The sequence below is a fragment of the Drosophila santomea genome, chromosome X (assembly GCF_016746245.2).
Source record: "Drosophila santomea strain STO CAGO 1482 chromosome X, Prin_Dsan_1.1, whole genome shotgun sequence".
Taxonomy (NCBI): domain Eukaryota; kingdom Metazoa; phylum Arthropoda; class Insecta; order Diptera; family Drosophilidae; genus Drosophila; species Drosophila santomea.
Genome location: NC_053021.2, coordinates 4,200,937 through 4,218,880, shown reverse-complemented (window position 1 = coordinate 4,218,880; position 17,944 = coordinate 4,200,937). Strand labels below are relative to the sequence as shown.

General features: G+C 45.3%; 1 protein-coding gene and 1 long non-coding RNA gene across 4 annotated transcripts in view; one reads left to right on the top strand and one right to left on the bottom strand.

Annotated features, from left to right (window-relative positions):
• Positions 1-16,813, top strand: part of LOC120455047 (optomotor-blind protein) — a 57,125-nt gene extending 40,312 nt beyond the window's left edge. For 2 of the 3 annotated variants that reach the window (XM_039640897.1, XM_039640896.1), the window contains exons 5-8: positions 10,709-10,855; positions 10,923-10,999; positions 14,722-14,975; positions 15,126-16,813. In XM_039640897.1, the coding sequence (XP_039496831.1) occupies positions 10,709-10,855; positions 10,923-10,999; positions 14,722-14,975; positions 15,126-16,207 (1,560 nt within the window). In that variant the 3' untranslated portion in view covers positions 16,208-16,813. Of the gene's footprint in view, positions 1-10,708; positions 10,856-10,922; positions 11,004-14,721; positions 14,976-15,125 lie in introns of those variants that run through there. The other variant, XM_039640898.1, reaches the window with a different exon arrangement.
• The window catches only part of LOC120455062, a 217,383-nt gene that overhangs the window by 72,879 nt on the left and 126,560 nt on the right, over positions 1-17,944 (bottom strand). The gene's annotated exons all lie outside the window — the stretch shown is intronic.

Here is a 17,944-nt window from a genome sequence, read left to right as displayed (position 1 = left end):
ATTCCTTTGTCGTCGTTGGTTTTCGCTTGTCGTCGGCTTTGGAGACCGCTCGCCTATATGAGAAATGATCGGACATGGGAAACAAAAGATTTGCAAATGTCTTTGGCTTTATGGTTGCCGAATGCGGGGGGGTGGGGGGGGAGGGCACAGGCACTGTGTGTGGAGACTGGACAGTGGGCGACAGGTGACGCCAACAGTGGCCAGGCATCTATTTAAGCCAGCCAGCAGGCAAGCAGGCAAGGAGGCAAAGAGACTAAGAGGCTGGCCAAGCCAATTACATACAAAATACAAGGCCTGACAACGACACACATTCATCTTGGAACGAGGCGACGCGACGGCGGCAGCACAGGCGCCGTCTTAGCCGCCGTCCTGTAACAAGCTTTCGGGGGCAACATCACATCGCCGCAGTCCAAATGCTATCTGGTATAATGCATGTGGTATTACAGTGGTATAGTAGCTGCCTGCCAGAACCCCCCACCCCCTCCTTCCTTCCTGCTTTGCATGGGGATGTTGCGACTGTTGTTGGGATGCTGTTTCTTGGGCGTGCTGCCTGCTGACTGACGCCAAAAGCCAACTTGTTAATTAGGCACAAACGAACCGTAAACGACCACAAAAACGCGACAAGGTCGTTCTCACTGCGGATTTCGCAGCTAACGGGTTTCGAGATGTGGCAGCTGCAAGACGCACGCACCGCAGTGCCAGTGGCAGCAACTGCTTCGAAGCAGGCAGCTAACCTAATTTCAGGAGGGGCATTTTATTGGTTTCGATAGCTGGAATTCCAATTTAAAGGTATTTTATGCGGCTTGTAGCCATTCTTAGGGAGACACCATCATAGTTTTGCCACATAACTGACATCGACTAAAGCTTCTGCTATATGTTTCTTAAAGAGTTTAAACTTGTAAGCTACCAACTTTACTTAAGGCTTCCGCTCATTGCTCAATGGCAATACTAATTTGTGTCACTTCAAGGTCCCACGTTGGGCGCCACTTGGACAACGTAGAGAGAAAATCGAGTGCAACAATGGGGATTTTCTGCGGACTTTCGAAGAAGCAGCGGTGGCCTGCACATTGGGCGTCTTATCGCAGCTCGTTTTGTGGCGGCTGCCGGTGGACCACCGGACGCGTAACGCCTCGAGTGGGAAAGAGAGAGGGTGACCAATGGTTGAATGGTTGTTGTTGTGTGGGCCGGCCAGCTGAAACAAAAACAAAAACGCAATGTGGCACTTAAGGTGGCTACCGCTGGCAGCTCGCTACGCAGGCGTTCCGATTGCACCACAATCCCCCGCCGCTCGATGTGCCATTCCCCATTCTTCTTTATCATTAAACGCATAAATGCGAATCTGCAACATCCGAGGCAGTAGAAGCAACAGCCACAGCAGCAGCAGCCTTGTGTGGATATTTATGGGACGTAAATTTTTATGTCTCGGCTGGGATCGATATGTACTTGGCATAGGCCATCGTATTTCCCACCAAAACGCGTCGGTAGCAGCGCCATTGCCATCGTCATCATCATCATAATCATCGTCATCGTCATCGTCAAGCTCAGTCCTCTCATCGGTATCACCATCGTCATCGTCACATGAATCTGCCATTTTATTGCCAACTTCACTTTGGCGGCAATGTTATTAACGCACATTTTTATGGCCGTCACATGAGGATGCGCCGCTGCCTTTATTTATTTTTTTTTTTTTCGCTCCAGCCGCTCTCTCTCTCTCAAATAAAATTAAGTTTTATTTCTAGGTTTGCATTTTGTTGCTCGGTTTGGACTTTCTTTTTATTTGCCGGCATCAACGTTGACCACCTCTCATTAGCATAGATCGCTGTGGGAGCACGGAAATTGTGGGCAGTCGACCTACTACCTTAAAAGACTCGTATTCATTTTCTCCAGTTTGTTTGATTTGAAATTTGTCTTGATTTTCGGGGGGATTTCCGTTGCAACTGATTAGCTAAATTGGTGCGAGGAAAGGGAAACCAATATGAATGAACAACAACGACGATTTCCTCAATCAACGCTGGACGATGTGAGTGTGTGTGTGCTGATTTACATAATTTTACACTTAATTTCTCGATTAGCCACAAGAAGCGACAAACACACACACCGTGAGGGAATTGGAATTAAAATTGAAATTGGTTTTTATTGGACCCATTTTCGGGGTGATTGCAGCGCACCTTACCGTCTGAAAACGTTTATGACCTCTAAAAAGTTAATTAAGAATACATATTGCGTTTGATCTTCAAGGCGCGGAAGTGCTACCTATGGAGTGTAAAGTATCTATCAGCCTGCTAATATTCTTAATGAATTTTTAATTGAAACTCCGTAATATACTCGTATATTTCAGTTTCAGTAATAGATTATATGAGATTCTTCCCCAACCCAAACAAAGTACATCTCCTTTCCTTAGGAGTTTCATGCATTTGTTTTCGGATCTGCTAATTAATTTTTATATCCAACTCTTCGCCACGCTCTGCCATCGTTTGTGTATCTCGGCCTTTTCCTTTTTGTTAATTAAGGAAGGAACTTAAATAGCTGCCAGAGTCTGTGATCTCAAGTTCTTTAGTTTTTCAGTTGCCACTGAGTTTTCGGCTAGTGTGTGAGGCCATAAATGCGCCTCTCACAGCGTGTGGCGTTGCTTAGGGCCTGTGAGACTCTAAAAAACACTGTGAAACACTCAGACAAACTCTAAAAACCCTGCCCACACACACGCTGAGCTGGCCCATTATCAGGGTCATTTCCATTCCCTCCTTATTTTTCATTCAGTTAAACAAAAGAATACAAAACGCCACAGTTTCAGAGTTTCAGAGTTTGAATATCAAACAAGTGACGATTTGTATATGTGTTCTGGAGAGGGGGTGTCTCACTTACCATATACATATATGCATAGTGAAATGACTGACTGATGTCCGGCTGCCAGTAATTAAGTTATTAAACAATTTTAATGCTCCGCTGCCTCAGTGCTGAACTCTCTGATAAGATAGCGGCTGTCATCAAAAGGCTGTGCATCAGTGGATCGCTAGATCGTTGGATCTGTGCACCATCTGTGTGGGTCAGAGTCAGGCCAAAGGCCCAGCGACACTTTCGATGGCCAGGCCAAAAAAAAAAAACAAAAATCGATTGCCAAAGTAGAACCCAAAACTGTGTGTTTGGGTCTGCGATCTCCCACTACCGACTTCGTATAACAACGCGACATATAAATGCGGCTCATTAGTCGAACCTGCGGTGCCCATTAATTGCCTAGATATCTGGGGTATCTTCCGTGGCTACTGTATTTGCCATCTCCATCTCCGCCGCTTAGTTCCAGTTCCAGTTCGAAGTCAAGTTTGAGCTCCCTTGGAGTTCCCTTCCCCCTGGCTTTCACTCCGCTTTGAGCTTTTATTTTCATTAACATAAAATGTTTTGTGTTGATTTTTATATACAGTAAATTATCGGCAATTTATGCCGCAGTCGGGGCGGTCGAAAGACCAAACTACCAAGCGCTCCGTGTGGAGGAACCTTTCACAATTTTTTTTTTTGTGTTTCTCGCTGTTCGGCTTCCCATTCATAAAAACGCGGGGCGAACATTGCGTATGCTTAATTTATCGACACTTAATGTCAATGATGCGAGTCGGGCCGCACTTGAATTAAAGTCCAGATCCTCTCCATCCATTCCATTTATCCGCCATCTGAGTGTGTGTCTGCATTATGCTTAACACTTGTCGAACAGTAGCCTCGGCTTCAGTGCCGATCCCAGATCCCGGCTTTCAGTTCCATATCCACTCAAAGTCCCAAGTTGCAAAGACAAGCCCGCATCGCACAACTCTTGTGGCGTGCAAATAAATTTGTCTTTTAGTAATTGCCCAGTTTTCGGTTGGAGGGACTGAGATCCCCGATCCCAGTCCGGTGTATAGGGAATAAGGGATTAAGAGCGAACGAAGGACCCGGAATATCATGCTGGTATAACCATTAAAGCATTCGTTTGAATCTCATTAAGACAACTGACTAATGAGCAGCATAACGGAGAGCACGCCAGGAATGAATTGGTTAAAATCAAAAATTATACTACACTATATATTGTATCTTGTATATTTTATATACAGATTCATATTTGAAAAGACCCATTGACGGATTCCCAACTCCCAAATATCCTCCTCTTTACTGTACATATCCGCTCGTATTCGTAAATCGGCGATTTTCGTGGAGCAGCTGAACTACTTAAGGTAAACAGCAACACCAATCGCAACACCAACACACACGTTATTGGCCCAAGCGAACAACTTTGGTGGACAATCGCTTAATGGCTCGCCTGCGGAACATGAAAAAATACTCAAGTGTTATCGATTAATGTCCAAGTCTAGCGGCTACCGAACGAGCGGCTGAACGTGAACGTGAACCTGAACCTGAGCCCAAAACCCAGAACACAGAACACTCCAGAGACCCAAAACCCGAAACCGAAACCCAAATCGAAAGAAGATGCGACTGGAAACCCGCTTCTTCTTGGCAGTTCGCCGATGTGCGGCTGCTCAGCCAAAACTCAGTGGCTAAATGGACGACAACAACTTGAACGACAACGACAACGTCGCGAGTTGTTGGTTCTTTATTATGATTATTCGCCTTTTTAATAAAGAAGAACAAAAGGCGCCGACAAATATGGCAAAAGAGAGTAAACAAAATGAAAAAAAAAAATTGCGGGCTCTAAAAAAATCGAGAGGGTGGGGGAATTCGGCGCAAAGGTATGGTGTGCAAAGAGGGGTTTTCAGTTGATTGTGGCATTTGGATGGTGCTAATGTCATCGAGCGTTGAACACCTTTATCAGTGTTGCATTGAAATGCACACACGCATGCGCCGAATGGCCAGTTGCATGTTGCATGCAACACCACCACTACTTTTGCTACTCCTTCTTATCGCAGCAAAATAGTTGGCCCAAACCAGACCCGATATCCCCGATCCTCCAAGCTCCGAACTCCCTACTCCCTACTCCCTACTCCTGACTCCTGACTCCTGACTCCATCCGCCGTTCGCTGTTCGCCGTTTTCCATTCCCCCAGTTAGTTTCTCAGTGGTGGGTCGCCATTCAATTTATTAGCTGCAATAAAACGCAAATCATCGGGTAGCCACAGAGCGAAAAGAGCGCGGCATCGGCAAAGTGTTGAAATCATTTGAAATATTTGTCATTTGCTGATAGTCGTCCAAAGGGGGGATACGGTATATAGCGGGGTCTTGAGATCGGTAGCTCTGGGATCCGAAGCGATCCTAACCGATCCGAACCTCTTCCCGATCCCCTCCCACCTTGGTTTTTATCTATGGCCCGCCGAGCTCTCCATAACTCGACTCATTTATAAACAGGCAGCGGCGGCGGACTTCACATAGACGACGGGGTCTCTCTTTCTGACCAGTCGCTAATTTATGGCCCTCCTATATGCTAGACTCCACCAAGATTGTGGCTAAAGGAGGAAAGGGGGCGGTGGAAATGGCAAACGCAAAAGCGATAAATAATCATCGATATTCGGCCTAGGTGTTTGCCAGTACGGGTGTGCGCTTTATGTGGGTGGCGGGTACAAACGATTATTAATGAAGCACCCGAAGAGCAGGCGTATTACAAATCGATTAACGTCCATCGGAGGAGTGTTTTTTACGATCTAAACTGCTTCAATTGGGTATGGCCAAGTTAAGGAAATCGATTACTTACTGATAAGTTATGGCACTTGGCCAACTCAGGAGTTTAACCACGTTAAACAAACTTTGAATATAGGTACAAAATATAACAAAATAACAGCCGCTTCATTACTTCTTCAAACTTAGCGAGTTAATCGAAATTTGAGCGATACTTATTTTTAAATATACGTGAAATAGGTGAAACTTATGCTTATTCAAAGCAAATATGTAGCAAATTAAATGTTGGCCACCATGGCGTTCTGCTTGCCTGGCCAAGCTGGCCACGACAGTCGCCAATCGATAACCCATGGCTATCGAGTCTGGTGGGGATCAGTGGGCCGCATCCAACCGCAGCCACTGGGTGCCAGAACTCGTGTTCCGAGTTGGCTTTTAGCTGCGCATTCACTCCATTCAGCTCCCGGCCAATCGACTGTGACTGTTGTCTTTTGGTTTGTTTTTTTTTTTTTGACGTGGAGAGGGGGTGGATATTTTCTAGAGGACCGGGCACGATCGATTTGCATACAAAAAACAAAAAAAGAAAGAGGGAAAAACAAACCGCCGCGGTGGACAGGCAAAGGCATCATTAGGCAGCTGCTGCATCGACTTCATTGAATATCGAATGCTGAATGTTGGGTTTCTTTTTTGTAGGCTTCTTGCATTTTTTTTTGTTCTTTCAGCTGCCCCCAAAAACGCCGCCCATTTTGCTAAGCAAATTTGCAATTGGCTGCATTCTGCTGTATTTTTTCCACAGTCCACATACAACTCTTTCTATCTGTCTGTATCTCAATCGGTTTTCTGTGGACTCTTGCGGCCTTCGCTTCGTGTTGTCATTAAAATGTAAATCCGTTTAATTAACATTTTATCCCCCCACCTACTCTCCTCGAATGAACACCGACCACCGGCCGATAAGGCAGCCGAAAAGAATTGTTATAAATTGTAAATAAATTTTGACTTGGTCGGCCGTATTTCGGATTCGAATTCGATTCGATTGGCAGCCGCATCGTGAGAGTTTTGACATGTCCGGCAAAAGAGATTTCAAGACTTGGGTGGCTGTTTGTTTGTCCCGTTTTTTCGTTTTTTTGTTTCTCCATTCGGGGGCATTAAAATTATGCATAATTTACAGATTAATATGAGCACGGTGGCCCGTTTTGGGGGGCGGGGAATCGCATCTCTACTGGGTCTACTGAATCTACCTGATCCGGCGACTTAATTAAGACATGGACTGCGAGGCTGGGCCTCTCATTCTCTTCTTCTCGCCGATCAAGAGTTTCGTGGTTCGTGTTGATATTTATGGCATATTGAGCGATCTCAATATGCATATCGGTTAATACTTAATACAGCTTAATAAAAACGACTCAGCTCAATAATTTGGGCTTAGTCATCATCATCATCATCGTGATCATCAGAGGCGCTTCAATTATGGCCATAATTGGTCAACAGGTAGCCTAAAATGGTTGTGCTGCCTAATTGAGTTCGGAGATGATCGAGAGTTTATCATTGTCATTGGCTCGGTGGTGCGGTGCCTTAGAACTTGCGATCGTTCGAGATCATTGAACCAATGATGATCCAGGAGATCAGGCGGGCAAGCGATCAAGCCATCAGTTGTTCAAGTCGAGAAACATTTTGTTGATCACTTGCGGCCAATTTCAATTTGGCATCGATCTTCTTCACACGATCTCTCGATCGATCAGCATTTTATTTAGCTCTTTTGTTTGTTTGTCTGCACTATTGGCATTGCCAATAGGAACCCACTTGGGGCGGCCAATTAAAAGCCATGTTGGAGAAGACTGACATTCACTCACGATCACCTTTTGCCTGAGCTCTTCTATTTTGCCATTTTGCTGAACTTTCCACTGCAGCAAAGTGAAGTAAAGTGAAGTGGAGTGGAGTAGAGTGGAGTCAATTCAATCTAACTGGCGATCACCGTTAACTCGCTGGTTACATGCCAAATCGAATCAAAGTGTGAGTGATCATTCAATTAACCCAGCACGCCAGCAACACCAACTGCTGCAACAACAGCAGCAACACCAAGAGCAACTGCAAAGGCAACATTGACAACAACTCGACGACAGCAATCACACAAGGCAACAACGACAACGACAACGACGACAAGAGCAGTGCCATCATCAGTTAAATTATGTGATAATATGCCAACAATGAGTGTGCAACAACAGCAACACGGCAATCTCTCGGCAGCAACACCGATTTTACCTTTTAGCAATCAACACGCAAAAGCCCAAAACAAACGTGTTGCTGGCGGGGGAAGGAGCCGGCCGCATCAGTAGTACACCAGCAACAGGAGCTCAAGCTGGGTGCAAATGTAACCAGCAACACGTAGCAGCAGCAACAGCACCAGGAGCTGCAGCAGCAGCAGCAGTAACAACACGGGAGCTGCAACAGCAGCAACACCAAAGGCAACATGAAATTGTCGCACCATTTTTGGTATTGATCGCCGGCGGCTCAATCAGTTTGTCACCCGGGCGATATATAGAGTGATTAACTGCTCCACGGATTGGATTGTACTTTGTCAATATGCGCTGAGCAATCATACACACAAAACTTGACACTGCACACTGCACACGGGACAAGGGAGCACCATGCAATTGCTACGTGCCGCAATGCATAAGTGCAATCATATATGAGCTAAAAATCTAGGCAATATTTGATGCATAATTGCCTTGGGTTTTTGTTCGCCAATCAATTCAATCAGCAAATACAATCACGACAGCTGCAGCGGCAGCAGCAGCAGCAGTCGCAGCAACATCACTTGCAGCAACAGCAGCAATCTGGTTGCTGCCTGTTTGAGTGACGACAACTGGCGACGACTGCGTGGCGTCCGTGTAATCGCACTTCATGTCTAATTAGACTTGTTTATGCCCATTTGGAAAAACTGCAGAGCAGTGGAATCAGCAGCAACATTGCATGCTTATATTTTTATGGCTATCTTCACGGTTATTTTCATTTAAATCGCAATTCAAACTCGGCACAAACTCAGCGACCAAAATGACATTTTAAATGACAATTTTGCGCCTTGTGCGCCATGCATGGCAGCCCAATGAAAAATTAACGTAATAATGCAAATTGTTTTATCAATAAATTCTAGACACACACACATTCCCATGCACATGCACATACAGACTGGCAGTGTAATTATGATGATTGTTCAAATGAATTTATGTGTCAATAAATTTAAAGCAAATTAGCAAATGACGTTTTAAGTTGACGACGACGACAACAACAACGCGTTTTGCCCGCAATTTATGGACTGCGATTTTTTTTATTTTCGTTTTTTATTTTCGAGTTTGATGGATGATCGCCGGCCGTAAAGTGTTTGGCTTTAAAAGGCTTTCCAACTGGCACCGATTGGGTATTGGGGATTGTGAATTTTCCGGGGGTTCAAAAGCGGGTGGAGCAAAAGCGTTTAGTTCAAAATGGCGGGCAATTAATCAGCTCTTTGTTGGTATTTTGTTCGGCCTTTTATGCTTCGGCTTTTTCGGTGTTTTTGGTTTTCCAAAGTGCTTGATTGAATGTGCAGTTTTCAAGCTGATTGAGAGGCGGATTTACATTTGGTTTGATTGATTCCAATACATCATTAAACTGCAATGTTCATGCCTTGGATAAGGCAAATGTATTTGATCCCAGTGTTTTATTCATACTTATATATTCGAACATCATGTGCTTTAAGTATCTAAAAAAAAAGCCTTTGTCGCATCCACCACTCTCATTCATTCTTAAACCCCATGCCCATGCCCCATTCCCATTCGCGTTCTCATCGGCCTCATCCTCATTCAAACACCCAAAAGCCATTCACACAGCACTCGCATTAGTCACACCTTCGTTTCTTTGGGCCGAGTCGCCATTGGTGGTCTTGGCTTTGGTTTGGGCTTGGGCTTGGGCTTTGGCGAGAGGCGTGCGAATCCGGCGCAGATACAAGATACAAGATACTCTTACTATGAGATACACAATGTGGACTGTCTCGCTTTGTTCTCTTTGCTCTCTTTGTCTCCTCGCTTCGTTCGTTCGTTGTAGCAACAAACCAAAAGTTGTTGTTTTTTTCTGTATTTTTTTCTTCTTTTTTTTTCATTCCAAATTACACGAACAAAATGGCGGCGGGTGCTGCTTGTGGGGTCTCCACACGCAGCAGCAGCAACAGCAGCAACGGCAACGACTCGGCAACAACTTGTCCGGGTTTTACTAGGCCTGTTTGTCGCTTAACCGAAGTCTAGCCGACGAGTTATGGTAATTAAAAAGGTGTTCCTTCTGCAACAGCGGATCGAAACGGATCAAAATGGATTGGGCAATATATATATACATACATACATACTGTATATATGGAGGGGATATTGCAGCTTGCCTGGGAGGTCTCTCCTTACCTCTCTCCACCTACCATTGTCTGTCAGCCTTTTCTCGACAAATTCATATTTTATGACAACAACTTTGTATTGGCACACGGCTTGGCTCCCTCGTATTTCTCCCTTCTGCCTTCTACATTCTGCCATATATACGACTACTATATATCTCCTTCTCGATTTTCTCGTGCCTTTTGGTGGGTGGTCGTTGGCTGTGTTGCAAATGTTGCCGCCGTTGCAGTCAATGTTGTTGCTGTTGCAGTTGCTGTTCGGTTGCTGTTTCTGTTGCCATTGCTGTGGCGTGTAAAGTGAACGGCGACGGCGGGAAATCGTCGGCAATGTCGCCGTATTTTTTCGGGGTCCCTTACCTAGGCAAATTTACGGTTAGGTAAATTGCACAGAGAGAAAATATAGCCACGCTGCTATGCGGTTGCTTAAATCTTTCCTGAAATGCCAGTGTATCAACTCTCTTACACACTCGCAAAAGATTCGTAGACGAAATTATTTTTAGGGAAATTCTCTCCCCTTAATTAAGGACCACTACTTTTTCTCAGTGTGCCAGTGCTTGCAGTTTTTCGCCGTTCAGTTCAGAGTTGTGTGAATTCTTTGCACCGTTCCTTGGTCTTCGGTTTTTGTTTTCCCTCGGTTGGTCGAAACGAACTAGCCACAGCCGTCTGACAATTCCACTAATCCCCCGTCCATTTGCATCTATTTTTATTTGCCCGCCCGCAGACGATCCTGAACTCGATGCACAAGTACCAGCCGCGTTTCCACCTGGTGCGAGCCAATGACATCCTGAAGCTGCCGTACTCCACGTTTCGCACGTACGTCTTCAAGGAGACCGAGTTCATCGCCGTCACAGCATATCAAAATGAGAAGGTGAGTAGTGTACTCGGTTTGTCGTCGTCGTCGATGAATCGCCTATTATTCGTCTCTTTTCCCACAGATAACTCAATTGAAAATCGATAACAATCCCTTTGCGAAGGGCTTTCGTGATACTGGTGCCGGCAAGCGGGAAAAGAAGTGAGTATCACTAGTGAATGATTTTGACAACTGGAGTCAAGTGCTTTTCCTTTGATAATGCACTTTCAAGTGGTTTTAACCCGGGGGTCAAAAATGTCATACTAAAGCATAGACATATTATATGAATTATAGTGCACAAGCTGAAAATGATATAGCAATGTCTTAATCATCAAACCTAGCGCAAGTTAGCCTGAGCCCTATTTCAGTTCAAAAATTCTTGTAAAGTAGTTGCATCTCCTCTGTCACCCGGAAAACTCATTCAGCTTCCGCATACCCTCTAAAAACCATTATCAAAAAGCAAACTAATCAGGACACGGCTAATGGGAAGTGGAGCAGGGGCCAAAATAGAAGAAGGGGGGAAATGGTTGGCCTTTTGTGGCTGTCAGACAATCAAAACTATGCAGCTCCCTAGCCGAGAGCTTATTTGTCTCTCTGGTCATGACTCGTATCGCCATTTACCAACAAGAAACTACCATCTACCATCTAAATCTCCATCTCTCTATCTCAATCAGAACAGACATCCATCCATGTATCTCGGGCCCCCTTTCGCCTGTTTTGTGGCTTGATTAGCAGGCCGAAGAGCCAGTAATACAGATACAGATTGTCAGTTACAAATACAGATACTTTTACAAACGCCGCTGAGGGACATTAATTTTTGTCAAATCTATGCGGAACTAATTAGCCTGCAGCTCGTCAAATTGCAAGTCATACAAAGGGGGCGGTGCGTTGGGCGTGGCGCGTATATATGGAGAACCAATGATGATGCTCATGGCCATTCTGTTCATGGCTTCTGTTTTTCCGGGGTAATACTGATGACTGGCACCTCCGATGGCAGCTCGTAACATGTAATCCATATTGATGGATTGATTTCAATTTCCTGTCGGAGGCAAAAATCCCCCGAAGGGCTGTTAACGATGATGGTCAGGAAAAGCTTTGAGTTTTTAGCACACAGATTTTCAAATTTCTGTTTGCCACCCGGGGGAGGATTCTTGCTTTTTTAGAGGTGGAGAGTTGGGGGCTGGGGCGATCTGAGATCTCCCCTTTTGGAGTGGTTCCGGTTTCCTGTGGGTGACTTAGCATAATGATGAATGACATTTAATAGCCACAATCCCCTCACAGGAAAAAACGTCTGTGGAAATGTCCATGTCTAAACGTTACAAATCAATTTTCACCCACAGCCACCTAACGAGGAACATCCACCACATTTGACACAAACAATTTACTCAAGTCGAGTTTGGGTTTTTGTGCTTTTTTAACTGATTTCTTTTGGCTTGATTGGCATTAGCGTGTCTGTCTAACCTAAGCTCTTCCCTTTTTCGTGTTCGAAAAGCCCGCCAAAAGTTAGAGGCCGAAAAAATCAGTGAATTTGCCTGATCATTGATGTGACAGCCGGTTGTCAGGCAGTCAGTCAGTGAAAAGAACTCTACTTTACGTTCCACCCAATTGTTAATTAAATGCTGGTGGGAGGGTGGTGGGTTCATAATGGAACTCGACTAAAGAAAAGGGGTCAAAAAACAAAACCGCTAAGCCGCTAAACCGCTTACAATTCCACAAAGCATAAGGCCCAAATGTAGAAGAACAAGTCCTGAGAGCTGCCAAAAATCCTTGGCAATTAGTGACGACTTAGTCAACTCTTTTTTGATTCTTATTTTTCCCGCAACTTTCCCCCCCTGTCATGACAACAACATAAAGGCGATTCGCCTTTGGGTGCTGCTGTAAAATGATGATGCTGAGCTGATGGTATTCCCTATTCCATATTCCATATTCCAATGTTCAGTCCTTCACAGCAAGAGATGCTAATTGGTGGCAATCTAGTGCGCAACTTCCGCCGGAATGATATTCAACTGCTGCATAAAACCCCTTTTTGAAACTCCTTTAACCCCCCTTGAACAACAGCCACTGCCTGCGGCGCAACGAGAACCGGAAATCCAAAGTGAAAACGTTTTAACCGCAGCAATTGAAATTCGCTTTTCTCGGCGCCTTTTGTTGTTCCTGTTGCTTTGGGATTTTTGCGCAAAAACTCTCACCCCAGTCTAGCATTTTTGCATTATATATATATTTTTTTTTTGTACTAACCCGAGGCGTTAGTTGACAATAGGTCTCGGTCTCGGTACATATAAATATATACCCATTTATATATAGATGGCAGCGGATTTTGTGGGCGTGCGTGGGCCGTTTAAGCCGCAAATTTAGACGTAATTCAAAAATTACAGAGCACACAAAACAGGGCAATTTCTTTGGACCTCCTGCGAAAAGAAAAACCACACCCATGGCAATAGGGCGTTTACTCTCTGCCACACCACAACACAACACAACACATCACAACAACAACAAGTACACTAACAATGGGAGACAAAAGGGCAATAGATAAACGTCTTTCGCTTTTTGGGCCGAATTTTACGGGCCCGCTGCATGAGATATTCAGGGGCGGACTAATACGGAAAATAGCCCTAAATGGGCCGTGCAAATAAATATAATTTATTTTGAAAGAAAAACCTATGTTTTAAATCGTCCAAGTGTAACATGGTTAGTTGTGCACGACCGAAATATTATGGTACAATATCCCAATGGAGGCTTTAGTCATCCTTCAATTTTTCAGGGCCCAAAAAGCGTCTTCCCTCTCCAAATGGTTGAGCGGTCCTGGAAGACGGCGCGAAAAGTTGGCCGTCTTGGCCTTTGTAGTTAAGTGGGTGGGTCAGATACGTTGGCTGGATTAACACAAATTGATTTGCTATTAAATTAGGCTCACACACAGATACACACAGGTGGAAAAACAGTTAAGTGTAAAAGAAGACGCCCTTGGCGCAAGGCCAGCAATGCAAAAGTGGGCGGTTGGGTGGTGGCGGCTTTCCACCGGGTGTGGTTGCTGTGATAATGATACACACACCATTCGCATGTGTGTGTGTGTGTGTGCCGCCAACTGCTAAAATTGCCCAATTTGTGAGGCAGTTTCGGCTTTGATGTGTGAACAACAGCGGTGCGGAAAAATAAGGAAAATTGAAATGGAAAATGTGCGGCTTGCTTGCTGGGCGATGGTAAGGACACAGCGATGATGGTGGGGTAGGTGTGGTTGTAGTTCGTGGTGGGGGGAAAAGATTGGCCAGAGCAGCAGACACTAAATTACACTAACGTGTTTTGAATTATTTTTCAATTTCATTGTCAGCCGCAGACAGGCTACGGACGTACGAAACGGACGGAGTGGAGAACTTCGGCCTCCGGTTTCCGCCTCGCATTGTTACATTTCAATTAAGTTTCAGCGGGTGATGCACAGTTGGGTAGGCATATCGTACGTACGTATGTACATATACTCGTATGCATGGCCAGTGGCTTTTAGGACCCGCGTCACTGAAAACTGACACAAGGTACTCTGTACTCTGCTGTATATTCTGCCAGTTTTTCCGGACGCCGTGAGCGCAGGTTTATCATTTAGCAGATATTTTAGCAACCAACAATATTATCAAAGCTCCAATCCTGATCCCAACGAAAATCCCCCTGCATAATCAACACTGAAATTCAGTTGATAGGTAAAAGGCAAGCAAAGGAGGACATAACTAGTTGGATTGGTGGTATTAAATAAGGGATTAGAGGTTCCCATTAACACTGCAGAAGTCTATGAACCACGACAAAGTGCTAATTATCCTTGAAAAAACGCATTGCGAGATATCGCTATTCGATCTGACTATTGGATGTTCTAATTTGTGGCCCCGTCTCTCGTACAACTGTTGTTACAGGCAGGCACTGATGTCGAACCGAGGGTCCGATTCGGACAAGTTGAATCCGACGCACGTGAGCAGCTCGCGGGCACCGCTTCACCTGGGACACGCCGGTCGTCCGCCTCACCTGCATCCCCATGCCTCCTTGCTTGATAATCAGCAGGACGACGACGACAAGCTCCTGGACGTGGTGGGTCCGCCCCAGAGTCCGCTCCTCCCGCTCAGCCACTCGCTGCAGCAGATGCACGCCCACCAGCACTCCGGTAAGTAATAATCCAATTTCACATAATACACAACCATTAGTGTTATTTCCAAAAAAAAGGAGCAATTTAGGTTCCTTAACAACAATTTCTGCCATTTTAAATCACTTCAGATAATCTTGACGTTCTGTTTTTGTTTATTTTCTCAAGCAGCCCTGGCTGCCTGGTTTAATCACTTGGCTGGCGCCGGAGCAGGAGCCTCGGAACACGCAGCTGCGGCGGCGGCCAATGCCAGTGCGGAGGATGCACTGCGTCGCCGTTTGCAGGCGGACGCGGATGTGGAGCGGGATGGCAGCGATTCGAGTTGCTCGGAAAGCGTCGGCGGCAGTACCGGCGGTGCCTTTAGGCCCACCTCGACGGGCAGTCCCAAGGAGGCGGTGGGCGCGGCTGCAGCTGCCGCAGCGGCTGGCTTGAATCCCGGTGGCGGTAGCTATCCGTCGCCGAATATATCGGTGGGTCCCCCCATACACCCGTCGCCGCATTTGTTGCCTTACCTGTATCCACACGGCCTGTATCCACCGCCGCATCTGGGCCTGCTGCACAATCCCGCTGCAGCGGCGGCCATGAGTCCGGCTGGCCTCAATCCGGGTCTGCTCTTCAATGCCCAACTGGCGCTAGCCGCCCAGCATCCGGCTTTGTTTGGCCATGCCTACGCGGCGGCGGGTCACACTCCGGTCTCACCATTGCAGGGCCTGAAGAGTCATCGCTTTTCGCCGTACAGTTTGCCGGGCAGCCTGGGCTCCGCCTTCGATGCAGTGACTCCCGGATCGAATGCCAATCGATCGGGAGATCCCCCAGGCGGCAGCGGCCTTGGTGGTGGTGTGGTGGAGAATGGCCCCAGGAGTCTGAGCTCCAGCCCTCGACCCCGACCTGCCTCCCACTCGCCGCCCACTCGACCGATTTCGATGTCACCCACAACGCCGCCATCCCTGATGAAGCAACCACGTGGCGCCGGTGTGGCCCAATCCCAGCACTCGCCTTCGGAGCTGAAGAGCATGGAGAAGATGGTCAACGGCCTGGAGGTTCAACACAATGGCAGTGCGGCGGCAGCAGCGGCGGCTCTGCAGCTGGCCGAGGAGGCTGCCCAGCACCACCACCTCACCCAGGCGCACCACCAGCAGCAGCATCAGCCGCACCACCAGCAGCACCACCAGCAACCGGCACAACCACATCCGCACCATCAGACGCATCTACACTCGCACCACGGGGCGACAGCGGGCGGTACGGATCAGTGACAATTACTGGACGGCCGCTCCGATTGTGAGGATGCCGGTCTCGAATTGGAACTGGAGTTGGAGGAGGATGTCGAGGATCTGGATCAGGATCCGGATGAGCAGGACGAGGATCGCAGCTCGGTGATCGATCTCGATCTGGACGTCGACGTCTGACCGCGAACGGATCAGCGACATTGCCTCTAGCCTCTGAACTACACGGCCACCGTCTTTGTGGTTTAGCGTAGCGTATATGTACATATATATATCGGACGATTTGGACTCTAGACTATAGGCATTTGTAGCATATATAGTGTATTTTCCTCTCTTGTTTTGCAAAACTCACTCTGCCCGTTTATCGCCGGCGTAAAGTAAATTTTTTTTTTCTCGTTTCTAAGCAAAGCCTACCCCCTAGAAATCGCTGGCGATTCACTGGCAAAGTGATGGAGAGGTCTATTGCAGACAGAAAAATAACAAAAAAATTAAAAATGTAACAAAAAACAGGAAAATGTTAAAGGGGACGTGGCAAAGGAATCGACGTAACTTTTAGCGCCTTGAAGGTTCCACACTTCAAGATCAAACAGACGGAATAAAAATGAGAAGTAAGGGCATAAGCTATCCTCAGACAAATTTATGTATCACCCATATATGTATATGGATTGAATTGAAAATAGCTATGTACATCAAAGATGGCGCCTCTTTATATACATCTAGATCACGAATATATATATATATAAATATATATATAGTATATATAGAAGCTGGTATATATACAGATTGTAACCTTAGAAAAACATACAAGAAAAACAAAGAAAACAAAAACCCACAAAAAAAAAATACCACAAAAACAAAATAAACGCAATTTTTTTTCTTAGTCTTAGGTGGATGAATTTTTTTTTAGTAAACGTAAATAAAACCTATATACATAGAAATATATATATGAATAATTTATGTAGCTTTTAAGTACCAAGATACCGTAAACACTCAAAAAGGAACACACACATGCAGCACCACCCCCTCACACACACAAGCACATACACACACACCAGTGACGAGTTTTCTTCGTAGACGATGGAAAATGCTTATAAACTATAAAAACTATGAGAGCTTGAGTTTTCCTAATTTTACCATAATTTTTTTTTCCATTTTTTTTCGTACTTTTAAGTTCTAAAACCAAAGAAGAAAGTAATAATCATTTTTTTTTCGTATTTGTATTTTAATTTCGGAACCCCCTGAGATGCTAATTTAGGGCAATCGTTCTGTGTGTGTTTATATCATAAATATATATATATATATATATATATGTATATATATAGATATATTAACAATATTGGTATTGATAAAAAAATATAATTTTTTTTTTAGTAAAGTAAATTTTTTTGTGTAAGACCGATAGAAATGAAAAAAAAAAAAAGAGTTGAATTCAACGCATGTTCCTCGCATAATTTAAGAGAGAGCGACAAAGACGCAGCTAACACACACCCACACCAACACACCCCCCTCGCACACCAATACACACGTACACTCACACAGTACACCCACACCATAAAGGAGAAAAAGCAAGAAAATTCACAAAAAAAAAAAAATTAATTAAAATACATTTCCGTAGCGATTTGTTTTCCTTGTAACCCAATAATATTGCAACACCACACAATCTTCATCGCATCATCATGATACCCGACCCGTATCATCATCACATAGGCATTCTTATGATGGAAGAGAATTTTTTTTCTGTTGGTTAGCTGTTTTTTGAAAATGAAT